Raw genomic sequence first — 18,702 nt, forward strand, 5'->3', positions numbered from 1 at the left:
TTAGGCTACCAAGACACCACACCAGCGCTGTAGTAGTGTGCACCGTTTACCATTACATTAATAATAATAATCTCATTCTACCACCAGCAGTAGGTTTCAGTTAAACATCCTAGTAGCAACCACTGCTGACACAGTTCCATAGCAGTTTAATTGACATACATCCACCATCTTGTCTGCTCTCTGACCAAGCTAATATTTACAGCCTTCTTTTATAGCTCAAATTGCCTTTCTGGCCACAGATGCAGCTATGTTTGCCTATCTTAAATTTGTTATTTGTATCTTTATGTACATTTGTTCTTCGCGCTGGAGGAATAACGACCAGAGTCAAATTCCTTGTACGTGTCTATAGGCCTACTTGGCCAATAAAGTTGATTCTGAATTGACAAATTGGGACTAAACTTCTCTTGTTTGTGGCTGGTGGAGATGGGAATGGTGAAGAAGTTCAACCATTGTATCAGTGGAGCGCTTGCATGCTCATGTTTAGAGGTACATTTTCTATTTTGCTGTTTTTGCTGTTTCAGTTCATCTTTTCTTGCGCTAAGTGTGCCAGACTACTGACTCCAGACAGTCCTGAACTGAACAATTTGATGATGTTCTTCCTGAGTTGTGTTGGAACTTCCTTTTAAGACATGACAATATTGTGGTTAACAACAGTATCCCAGTGAAGTTCCTGTTGGCAGACTCTGTGGCTTGATGTCATTGTGCTAAGTTTGCAACTCACATGTGATGCCTTTGCTAAACACTCCTATTAGCTCATTTGCTGTCAACAAGACCATTCATCTTTTTAATTACCACCTGTGCACATGTGACATCCTTAATGTCCCCAGCATTTAGTGTGTTTGGGGTCAGGAAAACAAGCAATTGCTTTCTTCGCATTATACCAGCAGTCATGTGGACTGACTCACAGCAGTGAAGCTTTAGCTGCAGAAAAAGATCCTTGCGCTTTTCCAAATCACATTACATGTTTACCTTCTGGGTATCCACTGTGCTTTTTAGTGGACATTTGCTTTGGCAATGACACATTTCCTATTGAGATGGAAAACACCTCAGTGCAGATCATGTGACAAAGTCCTGCTGATTTTATTGTTTTTGGATGTGAGAAAACCACAATTAAAGTAATTGCAGGAAACTGGGAGAAGTGATGATGATAATTAATCTTTTTCTAACGGTGCTCTGGTGCAATGTATCTTTTGTTGCAATGAGTAAAGTGCCATTAAGAGAGGGCAACAGGCTGCAAGTACAGTTTAAATGATAGTGATAGAGAAAACTGCCAAAAACTAATTTAAGTGGAAGAAATAAGGGATAATTTGGACACTAATAACTCTTGTTAGAGGAGAATGGGCGGATACTAAGTCAAAAAGACTGCACAGGTTATACACAACACACACACACGGTATGATTATGCTACTGTATGATAGCAGAAAGTAATTCCGTGCAAGTGGTTTATTAAAAATATGGTATAAATAAATATGACATTTTGGGTTACATCATTCAGATGAGACTGGAAAACACTGGATAGACACATTTCTCATTAGTACAAAATGATTTCATAACATATAAGTTTACAGTGTTTTTCTGTGACAGCAATTTCTCATCTCCCATAGCTTGCCAGAACATGTCAGAACAGTACCTTTCATTTACAGTAGATACATCATTACAGTGTCAAATAACCATGGCCCACAGTAGATAATGTAAAGAATCTGAGGACACAAGTTAATCAGGCTTATCAGTGTTAAATAATAAATAGAAATACCAACACTCATTTCAGTCAAATAAATTCTGTTTCTTGTAATTTGTCTACAAAAGACCTATCAGTATTTTTAAAGATCAACTCCTTGTGCTAAAAATTGCTGCTCAAATAAACAAGTTCCATCGACAGATATTTAATGCCTCACCCCAGAAGGTCATTCCCAGTCCCAGACTAATGGATTTTAGGGTTAGCTGCTCAGTCTCCTTACAAGAAGGTGGACCCTTTTCTATTCAACTGTATGGGAACCTGTGAATAGATTACAGAATATACCTACTATTTGAATTTTACTATCACTGAGGTGAAGGTGGGTAGAATACAATGTAGATTTGTGTAATCTTTAAGATTAGTGCCTTGATTTTTCGTGCACGCTTTTTGAAAAAAATATAAATACTGTGCATATTAAAATAAAAAACATGAAAAAATGAAAAGCGAACATTTTAACCAGTGTGATCTTATCAGGGCTATACAAAAAGTTTAAATAGCGGTACAAAACCAGCCAGCGAAGCATTTGTGACAAAACAGTAAATTTTATAATATTCAATCCTGTAATGTTAAACAAAGACCTCAATTATTGATAATACGTGCAACCCTCATTAAAGGTAACATGAAGTAAATGACAATGTTAACAAAATACCTGAGTTACACAAAGTTAATATACTATAATATATAATACATAACAACAATATAAAATCTGCACAATCAATTGAAATGCTTAGACGAGGCATCTTTGTGCCAGTGTCAGTCTTAGTAATTCACAGTTTCAAGCTGTTATTTGCATCATCTTCCACTCCATAACCATAACCCATAACGGAGAGACTTCAACGTGCATGAGGACCAGATAACAATGTGAGTGATTAAACATATATTAGGCCCCAAACATAGGTTATAATTTACCACAATGATGACCACTTTGTAAATGCTCAAGTGAACAAAGTCTGCTCCACCAACTCAAGATACAGCAGTGGTTGGTGCTGGATTGTAAACCAGTGTTTGAATGGATTTTGTGACTCAAACAAAACCCAAAGCTGTCCTGGCACTGATTAATGTATTGCCAAAGGGCTTTGGCCATAGTGGTTTTCTTTATCCATCCTTAAAGCTACATGAATCTGCACTAGGGGGCAGAAGAGCTCAAAAATAAGCTTACAGACACACAGCCTTGACATACAGTATTGCAGCCTTATAAAGCTGTTATTCCCAAAGTTGTTAGCAAACATTGGAGCAGTGTCTCTGGCCATATGGTGACCTCTTAGCCTCCACCAACTCTTGAAAATGAAATTTTGGTCTTTAGCTTCCTTAATGTTTGATTTTCTTCCTTAGGTAGTTGCTAACTTTGTCTGGTTGCAATTAGGTGGTTGCTGCCTGCTGGTGCTCGAAATGGGCCTCATGAGCATGAGAGTGGTGAAACTGAACCATATAGTAATGTGTCGTAAAAACCAAAACAACGAGCTAAAAGAGGCTAAAAAGCTCCATAAAGCTGCAGAGTCGGTGATAATTCTGGGTTTATCGCTAAGAGTAAAACCTTACCTTACCTTCTTATGTAATTTGATTCAGTATTAATACAAAAATATTGATTAATGCAGCTTTAAGCTCATAATAATTCATTGCGGCCTCATTTAAATAGGCCTACACAGCCAAATTTTAATCTGTTATCAAAACCTGTAACAGAATTCTCCAACACATTTAGCTACAAGTTGGTTTGTGGAAGATCATACCCAGTACTGATTCTTCTGCAGAGTGGGAGTGGCGGTTTGAATAATTTGGGAAGATGATGCAGGGGAACCATTACTCCAAGAACTTATGAGGATATTTGAATCAATGGTGTTATAAGATGAGCCCTGATTTGGTGTCAATAACCGATCAAGAACAGGGCTACCTGGGCAGGTGTGGTTTAATGGAGTGACGGTCACTGTGGGAACTGTTGTGCTCCTCTGGATTTGACCATGGTAGGACTGACTGCTTGGAAGACCAGTGGAAGGTGGCTCCTTTGCTGCAGCAGTGCTCTGCTTCCTTTGCCTATGGTGTCGAAGAAAGACAACCAGCACTACAAAGATGATGACAAGCAGCAGCAGGGCCAGCAGTGGTAGGATAACCAGGAGCGGACTGGAGGTTTTTTGAGGGTAGGACTCTACACGAACTGGTGTGTTCCTAAAGGGAAAATCCTCTGTTCCACGTGTTGGTTTCCCAAGAGTCGTACTGAAAATGCTAGTTCTGTTGGAGTTTCCCCATCGATTGCGTCCCTTGAACTTTTGCTGGTTTTTGCTTGGTTGCTGAGTGGAGAGGAAAGCTGTAGACAGGACTGGTGAAGCAGCTCCATTTATGGAAGTCTGGATTGATGTCTGAGGAAAAGTTGATGTGGCTGGGACAGGACTCTTTGTGGTTGGAAAAAGTGCTGGATCATATGGCACAACTGTAAAGTGGAACTCCCCTTTAGCAGGTTGGATGTTATCAGCTTTCAGTACAAACACCAGTGAGTCATTTAGCTCTTGAACTCCAGTCATGTTGGCATTCAGCTCCAAGGCTACCTTCTCCTGCATCACCTCCTGAAAGGTGAAGGACTCAGCTGGTACAGCTTTCCTGGACATTTTAGGTTTTGTCCGAACCACCATCCCATACTTAGGATGGGAAATAATTTCAAATACAGGATCACTCCCACTGATATTAGCCAGTTCAGAGGCATTAAGAAAGCTAGTGTTGAGTTTGACAGCAATCCCATTGGGAAATCTCAAACCTTTGCCAACCTGGATCAATGGTCTGACAGTTATGTTAAGCACTTGGCCAGTTAGATTTGCCTCTGAAGTGAAAGCAGTGTACTCAAAACGGTCTTCGGCAGAGGAAAGGGAGATCATATGGTAGGACAACCTTCCAGAGTGTAGGTCCTCCTGTCTGAACTGTGTAACCTCTTGGTTGTCCTTCAGAAGTTTGCCAAAGTTTGGAGGCCTTGTGATCTGGTAGTGAATGGTGATGTTTTTCCCATTGGTCTCAGCAGCAAGGTTGTCCTGGGTCAGCGATACTGAAGTCTTGCCTTGCTCCAGTGTCAATCCAGTGTAGTTGACCAAAGAAATTGTGATTTCTGTCACTTCTAGGTTAAAGAGTTTATATATTGGTTTATGATGGCCATCTGTGACACTGAAGTAGAACACCCCAGAGACAGAGCTTCCATCATGGATGAAAAAGACGCTTCCGTTATTGATTTGGGCTTGGGTGAAGGCCACTATCGACTCATTCAAACTTCCTTCAAGAGCTAGGTAACCATTATTTGGCTTACTAATCACAGAGAACTTAATATCATCAGGAGGATTGTCTAAGTCTTCAACTTTGAGATTCTCAGGCCTGAGGGCTACTGTATCTCCTTGTACCACCCTCAGACTTGGAGCTTTGGTTTTTAGCAAAGGTGGCTGATCATTTACAGGTGTGATTGTAATGTTAAAACGCTCCTCAACAACATCATTGTCATCTTGAGGGCGTTGCGCTGTTTTGCCCTTAGGATTGAGCCATGCACTGAATACAAAAGAATCATGAGATGTCTCTGAGTTGTCGTGCTTATAGATGATACCGTATTTGTTAACGATGAACTGGGAGAAGTTAGGTTTCTCCTTGGTGAGGTTTCTCTCGCCCACCACTATAACACCATGCTGAGGCAGAGATGTCACCTGGAACCAGACCTCATGGGAGTTCCGCTGAGGTGTTGGCAGCTTGGACATCAGGTTAATGGCATCCAGCTTGTATTCATCAATGATGACACTCTCACCTTCTGTTACCTCAGCACCTAGCACCAAGCAAACATTACGTTAATCACCAAGGACAACATTGCTAAACATTTTAAGTAATAAAACATGAATAAGAGCGTAGTCAGTGGATGGCAATGTAAGACTGTTGGTCGACTGGTCCACTGTAAGTCAAAATTTCCATTTCTACAATAAAAGAGTATGACCAAATAACTTGCAAAGCTAATGCCATTCCCATCAGCATTAGCTGTACTTTGGGTTTAGTGCTAATTAGCAAATGTTAGCATGCTAACTTGCTAAACTAAGATGGTTAGAAATTATACCTGCTTTACATCAGCATGTTAGCATTGTTATTGTGAGAACATTAGCGTGCTGACATTAGCCTCTAGTTCTTGCTCTAGACTCTGGTTCATACCTGTGTTTGCAAGCAGGACTGTGTTGTGTTCAGGTCCAGTATTCTCATAAGAAATATCTATTTTGAAGGTCTGGCTGTCCAGAGAAGTAGGCGGTGATGCTACAGAGAAGGTTATGGAGTCCATGGCTTCCCAGCCTACTGACTCGATGGGGGTTTGAATGTACACAACCTCTTTCCTGTCCACCTGAGGTACAAAAACAACACAGATCCTCAGGCAAACCACGATCCAAAATAAATTCACATCCTTAAAGTGAACTGATGCTTTAATCAACTGTATAAACAGTTCAGTGACCTCAATAATTCTTCACCATTCTGAAAGACATTACTACAGTATGTATAAGGTTCATCATTGATTTAAATTTGCTTTGCTCAGCAGTAAATTAAGTACACAGAGCATCACAGCTTTAACTGTGTCAGATCATAAACCATCAGAAATAATTGATTACATAAAAGCCTCACATGTGCCATTCAGCTAAAGAAGCGCAAAGTCAATTTCCTGAATGAGGATGCAGAATATCTATAATTCATACCATGGAAATCTGGCAACTTTCCATATGAATGGAGGAACCCTAATGTTGAATCTAAAACTGGTTCACATCCCTTGTATTTTGTTTTTAAACATTCTTGTGTAAAATGAGAGAAAAATGTTGATATGACCTCCAGTTCTTCACTCACCATTTCTTGTGTGAAAGTGGAGATGTCCACTGTTGAATTATCAGGCTGCCTCATCACCAGACGCCCCAGTTTAGGATGCCGAATCACACTGAACGTAATGATGCGGCTCGAGGTGTTGCTGATGTCATTAGTCACTGCTTGTAAATCCTCATTTGTGATAGTTTTAGAAGAGCCTGGAGAAACGATGTAAAACTGAATTAAGAAAATTACAGAAGAATTGGCTTGGATAATTGATCATGAAACTTTATCTGGAAAAGGAAATTAGTTTTTCTTGTCTGGTATTCAGTTTAGCTTTGACCACAGTGTTAAAACTCTTCTGCGGCTGCATCAAATGTTGCAAGTTTTCCCCTCTGGAAGCGTTTCACATCTTTTTGACTCCAAATTATGCAAAACAAGCTTGGAAATAGACTGATGAGAGTCTTTTGATGTGTCAAATTAAAGCTGCACTGCAGACATCACAGACTTTTTACAGCACTGTCCAACTGCAGTGCGGGGTGTTACATAAAATCCAAACAAGAAATTAAAAGTGGATCAGCTCCTTGCAGGCGCAGAAATCTTCCACTTGGGGAAAATGTAAAGAGAAACATCTCCTGTGCATGATGACGGGGGGCTGACTAGAGCTTTTTTTCTTCTTAAGATGTATTACATAGATGTCCATAGCTCTACTGCCACTGTGAAGAGGATCCTAAAAAAGGGGTGCTGATAAATGATGGAAGGCAATGATAGAGGGAAAGAGGGGTCGAAGCACAAAGAAATTCATTCATCACTTGTCGTGAGCACTCCACCATCCTTGTCTTTCTTTCACAGGAAATCTCCCTCTTAGAAGAAGAGGGAGCGACGGGCTTTCTTGTCTTTTTACAGTGAAAATCCATCTTGCTCTAAATCTGTACAAGAAGGCTTTTGCTATATTGTCAGATATTTGTGCAGCATTTTGTGATGGTAGCATATAGACATGTAAAATGTAGAAATGCTCACAGGAATATAATCAAAATACGTAACACAATCAAAATACTTTTCTATGTCTATGCCTGCGAGATGAGAAAAATGAGCGGCACAGTGGGATATTGAGACTGTAAGATAAAACATTGTGTGAAACATGCTAACCACTGCACAAACAACACACCATATTATTCACTGTCTGAAGTTCATGTTTTTCAGGCATATGTGATAATAATACATTTATAAAATGATAATGATGAAAAGGGATTAGCAGAATACAGCAACGTGGAACTGAGAGAATCCATATTAGAGTATTATTAAGGTGCCAAAATACTCCATCAGAAGTGCTTGTCGGATAATTGAACAGCTTTGGCTGTGTGAAGGTTGCTATATATATATATATATTTTTTTTTTCTTTTTTTTTTTTCTCTCCCATGCCGTTGGTTATCCCCTCCCCATTTTTAAACAACATAGTGTCTCCCCCCTCTCCATACAGCAGGCTTTTTACTCCACCGTCGAGTGTGGCCATTCAGAACAACTATAAACACTTCTGCCTTCTGACGTGGTCGGACAATGCGTTGTACAAACTAGTTATTTTCTAGCATAACGCAGTCCTTATATTCCCAGTTGTCAGAATGTTTTCAGGTAAACGCCGGTTTCTTAATGAGGCATATGCAACCATTTAGTCTTTACACAGCTTTACAGAGAGCACCCAGACATTTGAGGACTTTGCAAGGAAGAAGAAAAACTTTAATCTCACCTCTACAGTGTGAAAGTGTTTCATGTCAACCCTCACCCCATCAAAACCCTTCATTGTCAGTTAAAGCTCTCATCCCGCCCACCCCCCACCTCCACCCCCCTCCCTCTGCCCCGCCTGGCACAAAGCACAAACAGGGCTGCTTTAGACAGACAGTGGCACAGCTTTTCAAGTACCCACTCACCCTGTGGCTGGGACGCTCAGCAGAGCGTGCCAGTTGGCAGTTTGCTGCCCTCGCAATATCGTTTCCTTCTAACTCACAAACCAGACCACTGGAAATCTCAGAAAATCTTGAAATGTGTTTGCAGACACAGACAACACCCAGTCAGCCTATTTTTAGCTCCTGAGTATTAAAAGTAGCAAACCGTATCTCAAACCATTAAGCAATGGCAGCAGCTGATTCACCAGTCTGGTATTTGGGTATTGGCTGTTGGAAAGATGCTGAATTATTTAACCAAAGGGATTCTGAGCAGAGACTGTGGTCAGGCTGAACATACAAGCAGGTTAAATCTTACAAAATATAGCAAATGAGAGGGCAAGGTGTCACAAACACACGCTTAAAATTTTCAACTGAGCCCTTACAAAACAAACAAATAAGGAAATCAATACTTTGATTATGGATATTAATAATACAACTAAAAAGAGTTGTTGTTACATCTTCATAACCATGAATATTGGCACTGTAGTTTATTTTGAGTAAATTCCACAAACATCGTCCGGCTGTAAATACTCACTAGAGCACCAAATGTGTAGTAATCCGCAGCTGAAAATAGCCCCCACCAAATCCACTATTTATTACAGTTTGAGTAACATTTGTCAGAAACTGCAGTGCCCATATGTTTTAGGAAATTACTTAAACGGACAGTATGTAATTTCTGCCGCTAGGAGTCTCTCACATCAAAACAATAACAAAAGACGTAGTTTGATGGTGAAGTAGCGTGGAATCATGGGAGTGGTTGTCTTCACCACCATTGCCTTCATTGCAGTCAACTTCTCCTGGTTAGGATTCCTACAGTGATCATCATTCATCATTTTTACTATGAACCGAATTATCCGCAGAGGTCTCCTCCGCTCCAAACCAAACAGACCCAGTGATTAGGACCGGTAAAAACACTGAATAAAGTTTAAGTGTCACTTAAAAAAATCTGTGTTTTACGACGCTGTTCGGCGGACAAAGAACGTCCCAGAGGGGCTGCAAGCCGAGCTGCCGTGAACGTTTGCTCAGCTTGTTTCTCTTATAACTTAAGATCCAGACGTCCGATGAATAAAATCCTTTATCCGGTTAAAATATATATTTAAAAACGACCAAGATCTAAAAAGTGTATTGTAAAAAATGTGTCTTAAAATGGGATAAAAAGTAAAAAGGGGATATGACGCCATTGACACAGACCAAATTAAATGTACTGTTAGCTTGACTAAAATTACAGATTTCTCTAGCTTTGAAAATTCTTGGAAACATTTGGGATAATGTACAAACAAAACTCAACAAAATATATAACATAGGTCCAGTCGTTTTTAGACATTTTAATGTGGAAAAGTTACATAATACCTTTAACCTTTTTTAGAAATCAAACTATATATTTGTGACCCGTTTTGAAAATTTTACATATTTTTGAGTGCCACAGAGTAAGGAAGAGGAAAAATATAGAGCTCTACTCAGAGGGCGATTTACCTGGAAACACCTTGAGTGGACGGTTTTTCTCTAAACTGAGAACTAAGGCTCTGGCAGTGATGCTGAAGATCTGCCTAGGAGTGAAGTTCACACCATCGTTGACTTGGAAGTTGAATCCTCCAGACATGGCACCTGAAAATGCAATGAGACAAAAAAATTTAATAAAAAGCTCAAACTGTCAAGAAGACTCTGAGGCAAAGATTCTGTCTGCTGGAGTGAATAAAAAAAAACAACTGCATCTTAGTTTTGTGAGTACATGTTGTTTTATAAATAAGCCGGGTCTGGTTTCTGCAAAATACATAAAAAGAAGTACCTGATCAGCATTCCTGATGCTGGTCTGAAGAAAAACTGCAATGCAAGCTAAAAATTCTTATTCTTCTAGGGAATACTCAAACAAAATCAATTATCTATACTAGTGTAGGTGTGTGTGTAAAAAAGAAAGACATTCTTCAACATATAGGATGGGGCGAGTCCCTTGCACACTATTATTACAGTCTTTCCTGGTGGTGCAAGTACAGGCAAATAAAAAAGTAGACAGGCATCAGAACAGTAAGCAGAAACCTGATCTGAGACTGACACCATCAACAGACATAAAACAGACCTTGTCTACCATTTTACATCAGAGTTTGCAGACTATAAAGTATTATCACCTCCAACCTGGCTTTCAGTCCGGTCTGTCTGCATCAGTGTTGCAAGTAATTTAACGGCTAATGAAGGGAGTTGCACAGTGTTCCTGCTGATGACTATGTTTCACTATGAGTTGACACAAGTAGAAAGCAAATCAAACCATTAGGAAGTGTCAACAGCATCTTCTAGAGGACGCAAAAGGAACAACAAAAACAAATGATCTTGAATAGAAAAAACAGATGAATTAGATTAGGCATGACTGCATTAAATCCAAAGCATGCAAGTGAACAAAAAAATGATGATCACATTTGGAGCAATTAATTACAGGATATATTTAGGACTGGGCAATACAATCGAAATCAATGCTACAATATTAAAAAGAATCCTTTTACAATATCAATATACATTACAGTACTTCTGCTGGTTAATTCAGAATCAGAATCAGAAATACTTTATTGATCCCCGGGGGGAAACTCTTTAAATTCGATGGACAGTGTCCCACTGTTAATCATTCCATGAGACAAAACAAAAACATCAAACATTTTCTTGTTAGTTTTTAATTACAGTTTGCTTGGAATCATCTTGGACAACAGAATGAGAACATGATTTGACCGTATTATCAAATTACAAATCTAGTGAAGGTTGATGCATGATAATAAGTACTAATCACCCAGTCCTTTTTAAATGGCAACAGTCTTTTCTTCTTCAGTAGCCCTCGCCACATAAACAGAGGAATGTTTAAAAATATAGATATTATTGTTGTCTTATTTCGATCTTGCAGTATTTTGGGTCTGTTGTTGTTATTTACATTAATCTCTCATTACTTTATCAATAGTTTTTAATATAGTTTTTTCAGTTTGAAGTTTGGGGGGAGGTCCACTGTATAAGTGTATGGCTTTATGACCAATGGGTTGCACTTCTGTTGTCTGTTTTTACGCGGTTTGTATAAATGCAAAATAAAAATGAAATTAAATTAAATCAAACACAAAATTTCTGGCTTTTGTTATTGAAAAAAAGTCTCTTCTGGCTTCTCCAGTGTCGTGTGGTGTTTATACTTCAGTAGGTGATAGAAAAACTGATTTTACCTTTGTGAACAAATAGTAGCTGTCCCTGGTCTATGTGTGCCTGGGTGAAGTTGAGCACTGCCTCCATGGGAGCACTCTTCAGGGCCAGGTATCCATTGCTGGGTGGGGTCACCATGAAGTGTAGCTTCTCTGGGGCTGTGTCCAGGTCCTGTGCTCTCAGATCCCCTGGCCTGATCTCTGTCACTGAGGATACCCAAACCTGGACACAAGATGGGCAAGGAAACAGCAGGTACCAGCTGTAATCTCCATGAAACTATAGACCTCCAGGAACATGGGAACAGAGACATTTTGTGTGACATGACTTCTGATGTAGAGGCTAACAGTATTTGACAGCTAAATGCCAGTTTGACATTTATTTTGATATATGGAATGAAATACTGTCATATTTGGTTATACAATGGAGCAAAAGACTTGCTACATTAAAGCTTATTTCCATTGGTGAATGCCAGTCTTTGAATAAATCCCATAATAAAAATAATTCAAAAATATTCAATTAAATTGTCTGTAGGATAGAACAGGTTCATGTCTCGTACTTTTTCATGAATTAAAAGCAGCTATGTAACACCTATTCTCTGCATAGATATAATGCAATTGAAAAGGAAGCGAGACACATAAAAGACCAACGGAAAGCGCTGATGTGTCCTTGTCATTCATCACCACCTACAATGGACCAGGATGCTGTGGGTGTCAGCCCAGCTCCAAGGCTATTTCACGTTTTTCTCTCTCTTTCTTTTCTCTCTGTTATTTTCCGCTGTACAATAAATCATCCAACGAAGCAGAACTGCTATAAAAATAATCTCTGAGGCACCTAAAGACAGCATGACAATAACAACCTTTGGAAAAATGTCTCTGAGCATCACTCACTTCACGTTCAACAACATAATTCAAATGAAGGACATCTCGGGAATAAATATAGCCGTGCAGACTGTAAACACAGTTGGATGTACTGCAGAGTGTTGGTGAGGCACAGTTAAGTTTCTGCTTTCATGTAAATTTAAAAACCTCAAGCTAACGCGAAAGAACAGAGGAACTCATTGACACACAGAACACAAAACTACTGAACCGTACAGACATTTGACAACAAAGGATGAGCTTCTATAGTCCAGGCCAGAGCAACTATTGCATAACATGCCACTGTCCCTCACAGAGGTTGTAATTCCACAGTAATTACTGTCACATGTCTTCTGTGATAAAGTCCTATTCGGTTATCAATGGCTGCTGTATATATAAAGTAATATTAAGACATACTAATGCATTAGTATGACAAAATGTATTATATTTATGTCATGGTAATTGTTATGAAAAAGCACAACTTTTGTATCATGGCCAAATTTCTTTTACATGTGGTAAAAATTACCATGACACCTACTTTATTACTTTGCATTTTCTGTTTTTGGGGGTGGGGGTAAGGTTTGGTAGCAGCTTTAAGGTCACAATAAATGTTATTATTAGGTTTGGTCACAAAATCTACTCTTGTTTCGAGCTTATGGTCTGGAGCAGATTCTTATGTACAATACAAATTACAGACAGTCCTTCTTTTTGGAACAAATGAGTGCAAATTTCCTGTTAGAACAGTTTGTAGGCCATACTGAAGTGCAATGCAGCCACAGGATATGTAGCATTTTATATAAAGGGTGTGATCAGAGTAACATCTCAGTGTTCACACACTGGCAAACTTATTGGCAATCTCCCACTGCTGTTCTCTGAAAGCTGGTTAATGTGTGACTTTCAGTGATCCCACACTGCAGAAGTGAAAATCGCACGATGACGGGAAAGAAGAAAATATGCAAAAACATTTGGTCACAAAAGGCTGCAGGGATGTATAGCCTATCACAAACATCATATGCTACATTAGAGTGTGAGAGAATCTGAGGGTGAGTTTTAACTTTTAAAACCACTAAATGTTGGTTGACACTGGAGTCTAAATGGCCCTCAAATTCCCCTAAAATCCTCTCAGTGTTACTTACTGGAACAGAAGGATGGGGTACTTTTTCAATTAGCACCTATTAATGCCACATCCACCCACCACATGGGACACCAAACACATCACATCGGTCCTACAGCATAAAGTCTTCCCATATGAGAACACTCGCCACACATGTGAGCGTCTGTTCATCTATTGGGAAATGACTACACCTCCAATAATCCCCCATTTAACAGGAAGTCACAGCAGGCTCTGTCTGATGAGTCTGATGAACAACATCAGTGTGACTCACCAAATTCAAAGAAAAGACACACGAGATCAATTTGCACTAACAGCCCCCCAGGGTCGAGGTGTCTACTGCTCATCAGGCTGCAGCTTTAGTGATGGAGATGACAGTCAAGTTTAAACACAACAAACTTCACCACACGTCACATCTTTGATCCACTTTTATTGCCTTCCTGTGAGTGTTTCCTGCCAAACCTTGACTGTTTTTATGTTTATTTGTTGAACTAAACTTTTTGTTTTTATCTCACCTGTATAAAATAAAAAACATTCAAACATCACATGTTGCTTGGTCTTAATTCCCCCCCCCCCCACCCCCACCCCCTTGTCAAAAGGTCACATAAGATAAATACTCAAATGGATAATTTGATTTCAGGAGAGCTCTATGTGACAACTCAATGAATTTTAGTCCCACTATAAAATCGTGACAGTTAAACTATGTTAATTTCATCTCAGAAATTCACCACAGACTGCTTACGTGATACAGTGACCTTGGAAAACATAAACAAGTCAAATGATGCTTGGAGAGACAATGGGACAGTCCTGACACCATCCCCCGTGACTCCATCTACCAGCTCCACCTCCCCCACCTCAGCAAGGGCCTGGGCCTCTCCACAACTGCCCACTCCAGAAGCTCCCAGTGCAGTAAACATGGCCCTCCACTTCAACCTCCAGCACCTGGACTCCTCAGGAACCTACACCAGGATCCTGTTTGTGGATTTCAGCTCCGCCTTCAACACCATCACCCCGGCTCTGCTGCAGGACAAGGTCTACCACCTGAGTGTGCTTGACTCCACCTGCAGGTGGATCGCATATTTCCTGTCCGACAGGAGGTAGAATGTGAGGCTGGGGAAACATGTCTCTGGATCCCGGACCATCAGCACCAGTCCCCTCCAAGGCTGCATTCTTTCCCCTCTGCTCTTCTCTCTGAACACCAACAGCTGCACCTCCAGTCACCAGTCCGTCAAGCTCCTGAAGTTTGCGGATGACACCGCATTGGGCTCATCTCTGATGGGGATGAGTCCGCCTCCAGGTGGGAGATTGACCACCTGGTGACCTGATGCAGTCAGAACAACCTGGGCCTCAACTCTCTCAAGACAGTGAAGATGGTTGTGGATTACAGAAAGAGCCCAGCCCCACCTGCCCCCATCACCTTGTGTGACTCCTCTGTCAACACTGTGGAGTCCTTCCGCTTCCTGGGCACCATCATCACCCTGGACCCACCCAGGACCCACCCAGGACCACTGCCAAGGACAAGGGCAGACTGCAGCATATCATTTGCTCTGCCGAGAAGGTGATTGGCTGCAATCTACCTTCCCTCCAGGACCTGTTCCCCTCCAGGACTCTGAGGCATGCAAAGATGGCTGACCGCACCCACCCTGGACACAAACTGTTTCAGACACTTCCCTCCGGCAGGAGGCTGCAGTCCATCAGGACCAAAACCTCACGCCACAAAAATAGTTTCTTTCTGTCTGCAAGCCGGCCTCGTCATCAAGGCCCAGGACCCCCACTGACACAGACTCTCTTATTCTGAAATGTATGTCAATTAGTACTGCCACAACTACAAAATCAAGAGGTTTATAGTGGATAATAGTTTACTGGTTTCAGTTTAAAACATGTTGGCAGATTCTGCAGTATAGATAGATAACTCAAGTTCTTAGCTGGCATAACTTAGAAATCATTGGATGAGGTCTCTTTTGTCTGTATTGATTTGTTTCATTTATGACAAAAAAATGAATAGTTTATATTTTTAAGACAGACTTATCCATTTGACAGCAGATTTTATTTGGTTCCTGCACTGATATTTAGTGCAGGGTTGTCTTAGGGTTTATTCTGCATTTTCCAAGCTTATATAACATGTAAACTTAATCCCTGTGGCACAATCAATGAATGACAATCTGATGAGTCCTTTTTAAATATTAATTCAGGAAAAATCAAAGCTGTTTCAAAACTAACTTTCCAACAAATTATATGAAGGCATACATAACTCTGTGATCTCTCAAAATCTTCCACAGTAGTTTGAGACTCAACATCTGCAGTGGCAGAGAGCCCCCATGTGGACACTGAGAATCCAGTTCCCTTCCCTCTAACATCTAGTAAAACATGCTATAATGACTAATGATTACATTTGAATTGAACAGATCATCAATATGTGCAGATCAGTTTGTCAATGACTATCACCAAAAATCATAAACAGCTCCCTATAAAAAACAAGTTTCTGATTAAATTTACTTGAATTCAACTGGCTTCCCGATGTTCTTCAGTACAGTCAATTTTAGAAGTTGCTCTTCGTTGAGTCTGCAGTATCCCAGAGGAATTTGAGGCATTTGGGGCAAAGCTGCACAGACAATAGATACCTACACTTCAGCCTCTCTTTCCAGCTGGACCTCTCCCAACTCTAGCCACTAAAGCTGACAGAGTACAAGTCAGCACAGTTCAGCACATGGACACCAATGGACACACGAGTAACACATTTAAAATGTATGTAAGTAGAAGTGTTTTTCACAGACAGGGAGTAAATAAACAGTAGGGTTTCTTTGGATGAGCAGATAGAAAAGAGAGATGTGAAGTAGATGAAACTAGACTGAACTGAGGCCATGTGGTCACAGTGTTTACTATTTCCAGTCCATGCCATCATGCCACTCAACACTAGGATGCTGTGAAATGGACAAAAATCAAGCAAATATTTTCAGCAGCAAGACCTTATGTCCGTGTAATGCCTGGGGGTTATTTTCCATTTGATTTAAACTCTTTTGTATTCATAAGAAGCCATAGAAATAATTTCGACCCAAACTATGCAAAATAGTTCAATTCACTGAAGCAGCATTGCTTGCAGCCGACCCACCAAAAAGCAGTGCTTTATTTTAATACTAGGAGAATTTGTTTGAAAACCTAACACCATAGCACCATAACAGGCCTTCCTAAAAGTCCCAGGCACCTACAAATGTATGTCAATGTCTGTTCTGTGCTGCCAGCCCCCCTGGACCCTCCTCCACATAGCAAACATAGTTTCCCTCATCCAGCCAGCCATGGCAACTTGCAACACTGCCCACATAAAAACTGTCCGACAGTAAGCTATGGTGCCAGACCTGCTAGTAAAAAAAAAAAAAGCCCAGAGTTTAAATATAGAGCAGCAGTGCAGACTCACCCTGAGGACCCTGTTGGCTGTAATAACAGGAGGCTCATCGTTGACAGCTGTAACCTGGATGTACACCGTCTGGGCTGCACTCTGCTTCCTCAGGCCTGTGTCATTGGCCACCACAGTGAAGTTGTCGGCTAAGGTTTCACTGCTGTCATGGACATAGTAGATGAAGTCATGTTCCACCTGATTAAAGATCAGGGAAATTATTAGGGAGAACCTGAGATTAAAAATGCAAAGATTTATTCAAAACAGAGGTACAAAACATTATAATGATTTGTGACACTTAGGTCACTATCATCTGATATAGCATGCATATAGGGACAAAAACTAAGCACATTATTGCTTTATAAAATGTTTTAAAATAACTAGGAGCACAAACAAAAGAGAAAACAAAAGAGATTCCAGCTTGGGTAGGGTCAGATGAAAAGGGGGTCAGGCCAGGGTAATGCTATTTTTTCCTTCCTTTAATGTTGTAATTTAATTAGGGATTCATTCTAGGTGATAAACATTGTAAACATGCCTGTAGATTACAATCAAATTTGAAAAAAACTCAACATGGAAAACAGCAGAAATTACTGCAATAATAATCAATCACATTATTCATCCATCAATCCATCAATTGACCAGTCTAAGCAAATTATACTAAATATTGCTATACAGTTATTCCATTAAGAATGGATTTCAGGTTACAATATTTGTAAAAATGCCTGTAAATTTGGGTCAAATCTGAGAAAACATCGTCTCCTCTAAATCCTTCTATGCCTGTAAAATGTCAATGATCATAACAAACAAAAAGGTCCATAAAGGTCCATCAATACAACTGCCAGTCTATTGTCATTTTTCCATAGCAACTATAAGAGTCGTAAGAATATCTCACCTGCCTCCTGGTGAAAGAGGTTATGGGCACACTGGGATGTCGAGAGTGCTCAATGTGACCATGCTGTGGGGGCTCAGTCAAACTATACAGGAAGTTAATTCCAGAAAAGTGTCTGTTGGTGACTTTGAGCACATCCTGGGTCAGTGCCTTGGAGGCGCCCTCGTTCAGTGTGAAATTTGAGACCTGAAGTGGGATGAGGCGTGGGATGATGTCAACAGACATCCTAATGTCGCTGACATCAGTGATCCCATTGGTGGCATCGAGGATGAAAGTGTCGTTCACTTTGCTGGGCTCCACCTGCATGTACTGGATGTTCCCATTGTTAATGTCCTCTTGGGTAAATGTCTTGACAGGAGACTGTTTGGTTCCGATGTAGTGCTCCTCCGCTTCGACAAAACGTCGGAGAAGGCCATGAGACGGAGCTACCTTGACTGTGAATACAATCTCAGATGGCAGGTTGTCCTCGTGAGTGACCTGCAACAATCAGAAAACATATTAAGTGGTTATATTTGAAATGTTCCATGCGTCACTAAAGTTTAGTTTTCATTTTGCTCTCAATGTAACATGGCATCACTGTAAAATGTAAAAACAAACACTGGACAACATTCGGTTTCTACCCTTTCAGCAGCTTTAAAAACCAGAGCACTCTCAGTCTTTTACTGTAACATTAGTGTGATATTGTCCTTTTATTATAATTTAGATTATCTGCCAAACGTTGTTCCCTTACGCTGATACCATAACTACATGGTACTATGATTATTATCATCTGTAAAGGAGAGGTTTAGCGACCACTGGTCAAATAATAAAGAACAAAAAACTTAATATGAACTAG

The 18,702-nt window shown here is 40.3% G+C and overlaps 1 protein-coding gene across 1 annotated transcript in view; it reads right to left on the reverse strand.

Moving 5' to 3' along the window:
- Positions 1–1,428: 1,428 nt before the first annotated feature.
- cspg4ba (chondroitin sulfate proteoglycan 4ba) overlaps positions 1,429–18,702 on the reverse strand; it is a 29,377-nt gene continuing 12,103 nt past the window's right edge. Inside the window, exons 4-10 of the mRNA XM_044197753.1 lie at positions 17,871–18,344; positions 17,000–17,176; positions 11,646–11,844; positions 9,934–10,065; positions 6,566–6,738; positions 5,891–6,074; positions 1,429–5,516 (exon numbers count right to left, since the gene is read on the reverse strand). Coding sequence (XP_044053688.1) covers positions 3,457–5,516; positions 5,891–6,074; positions 6,566–6,738; positions 9,934–10,065; positions 11,646–11,844; positions 17,000–17,176; positions 17,871–18,344 — 3,399 coding nt within the window. The 3' untranslated portion in view covers positions 1,429–3,456. The remainder of the gene's footprint in view (positions 5,517–5,890; positions 6,075–6,565; positions 6,739–9,933; positions 10,066–11,645; positions 11,845–16,999; positions 17,177–17,870; positions 18,345–18,702) is intronic.

The sequence above is a fragment of the Siniperca chuatsi genome, linkage group LG5, assembly GCF_020085105.1.
Source record: "Siniperca chuatsi isolate FFG_IHB_CAS linkage group LG5, ASM2008510v1, whole genome shotgun sequence".
NCBI lineage: Eukaryota > Metazoa > Chordata > Actinopteri > Centrarchiformes > Sinipercidae > Siniperca > Siniperca chuatsi.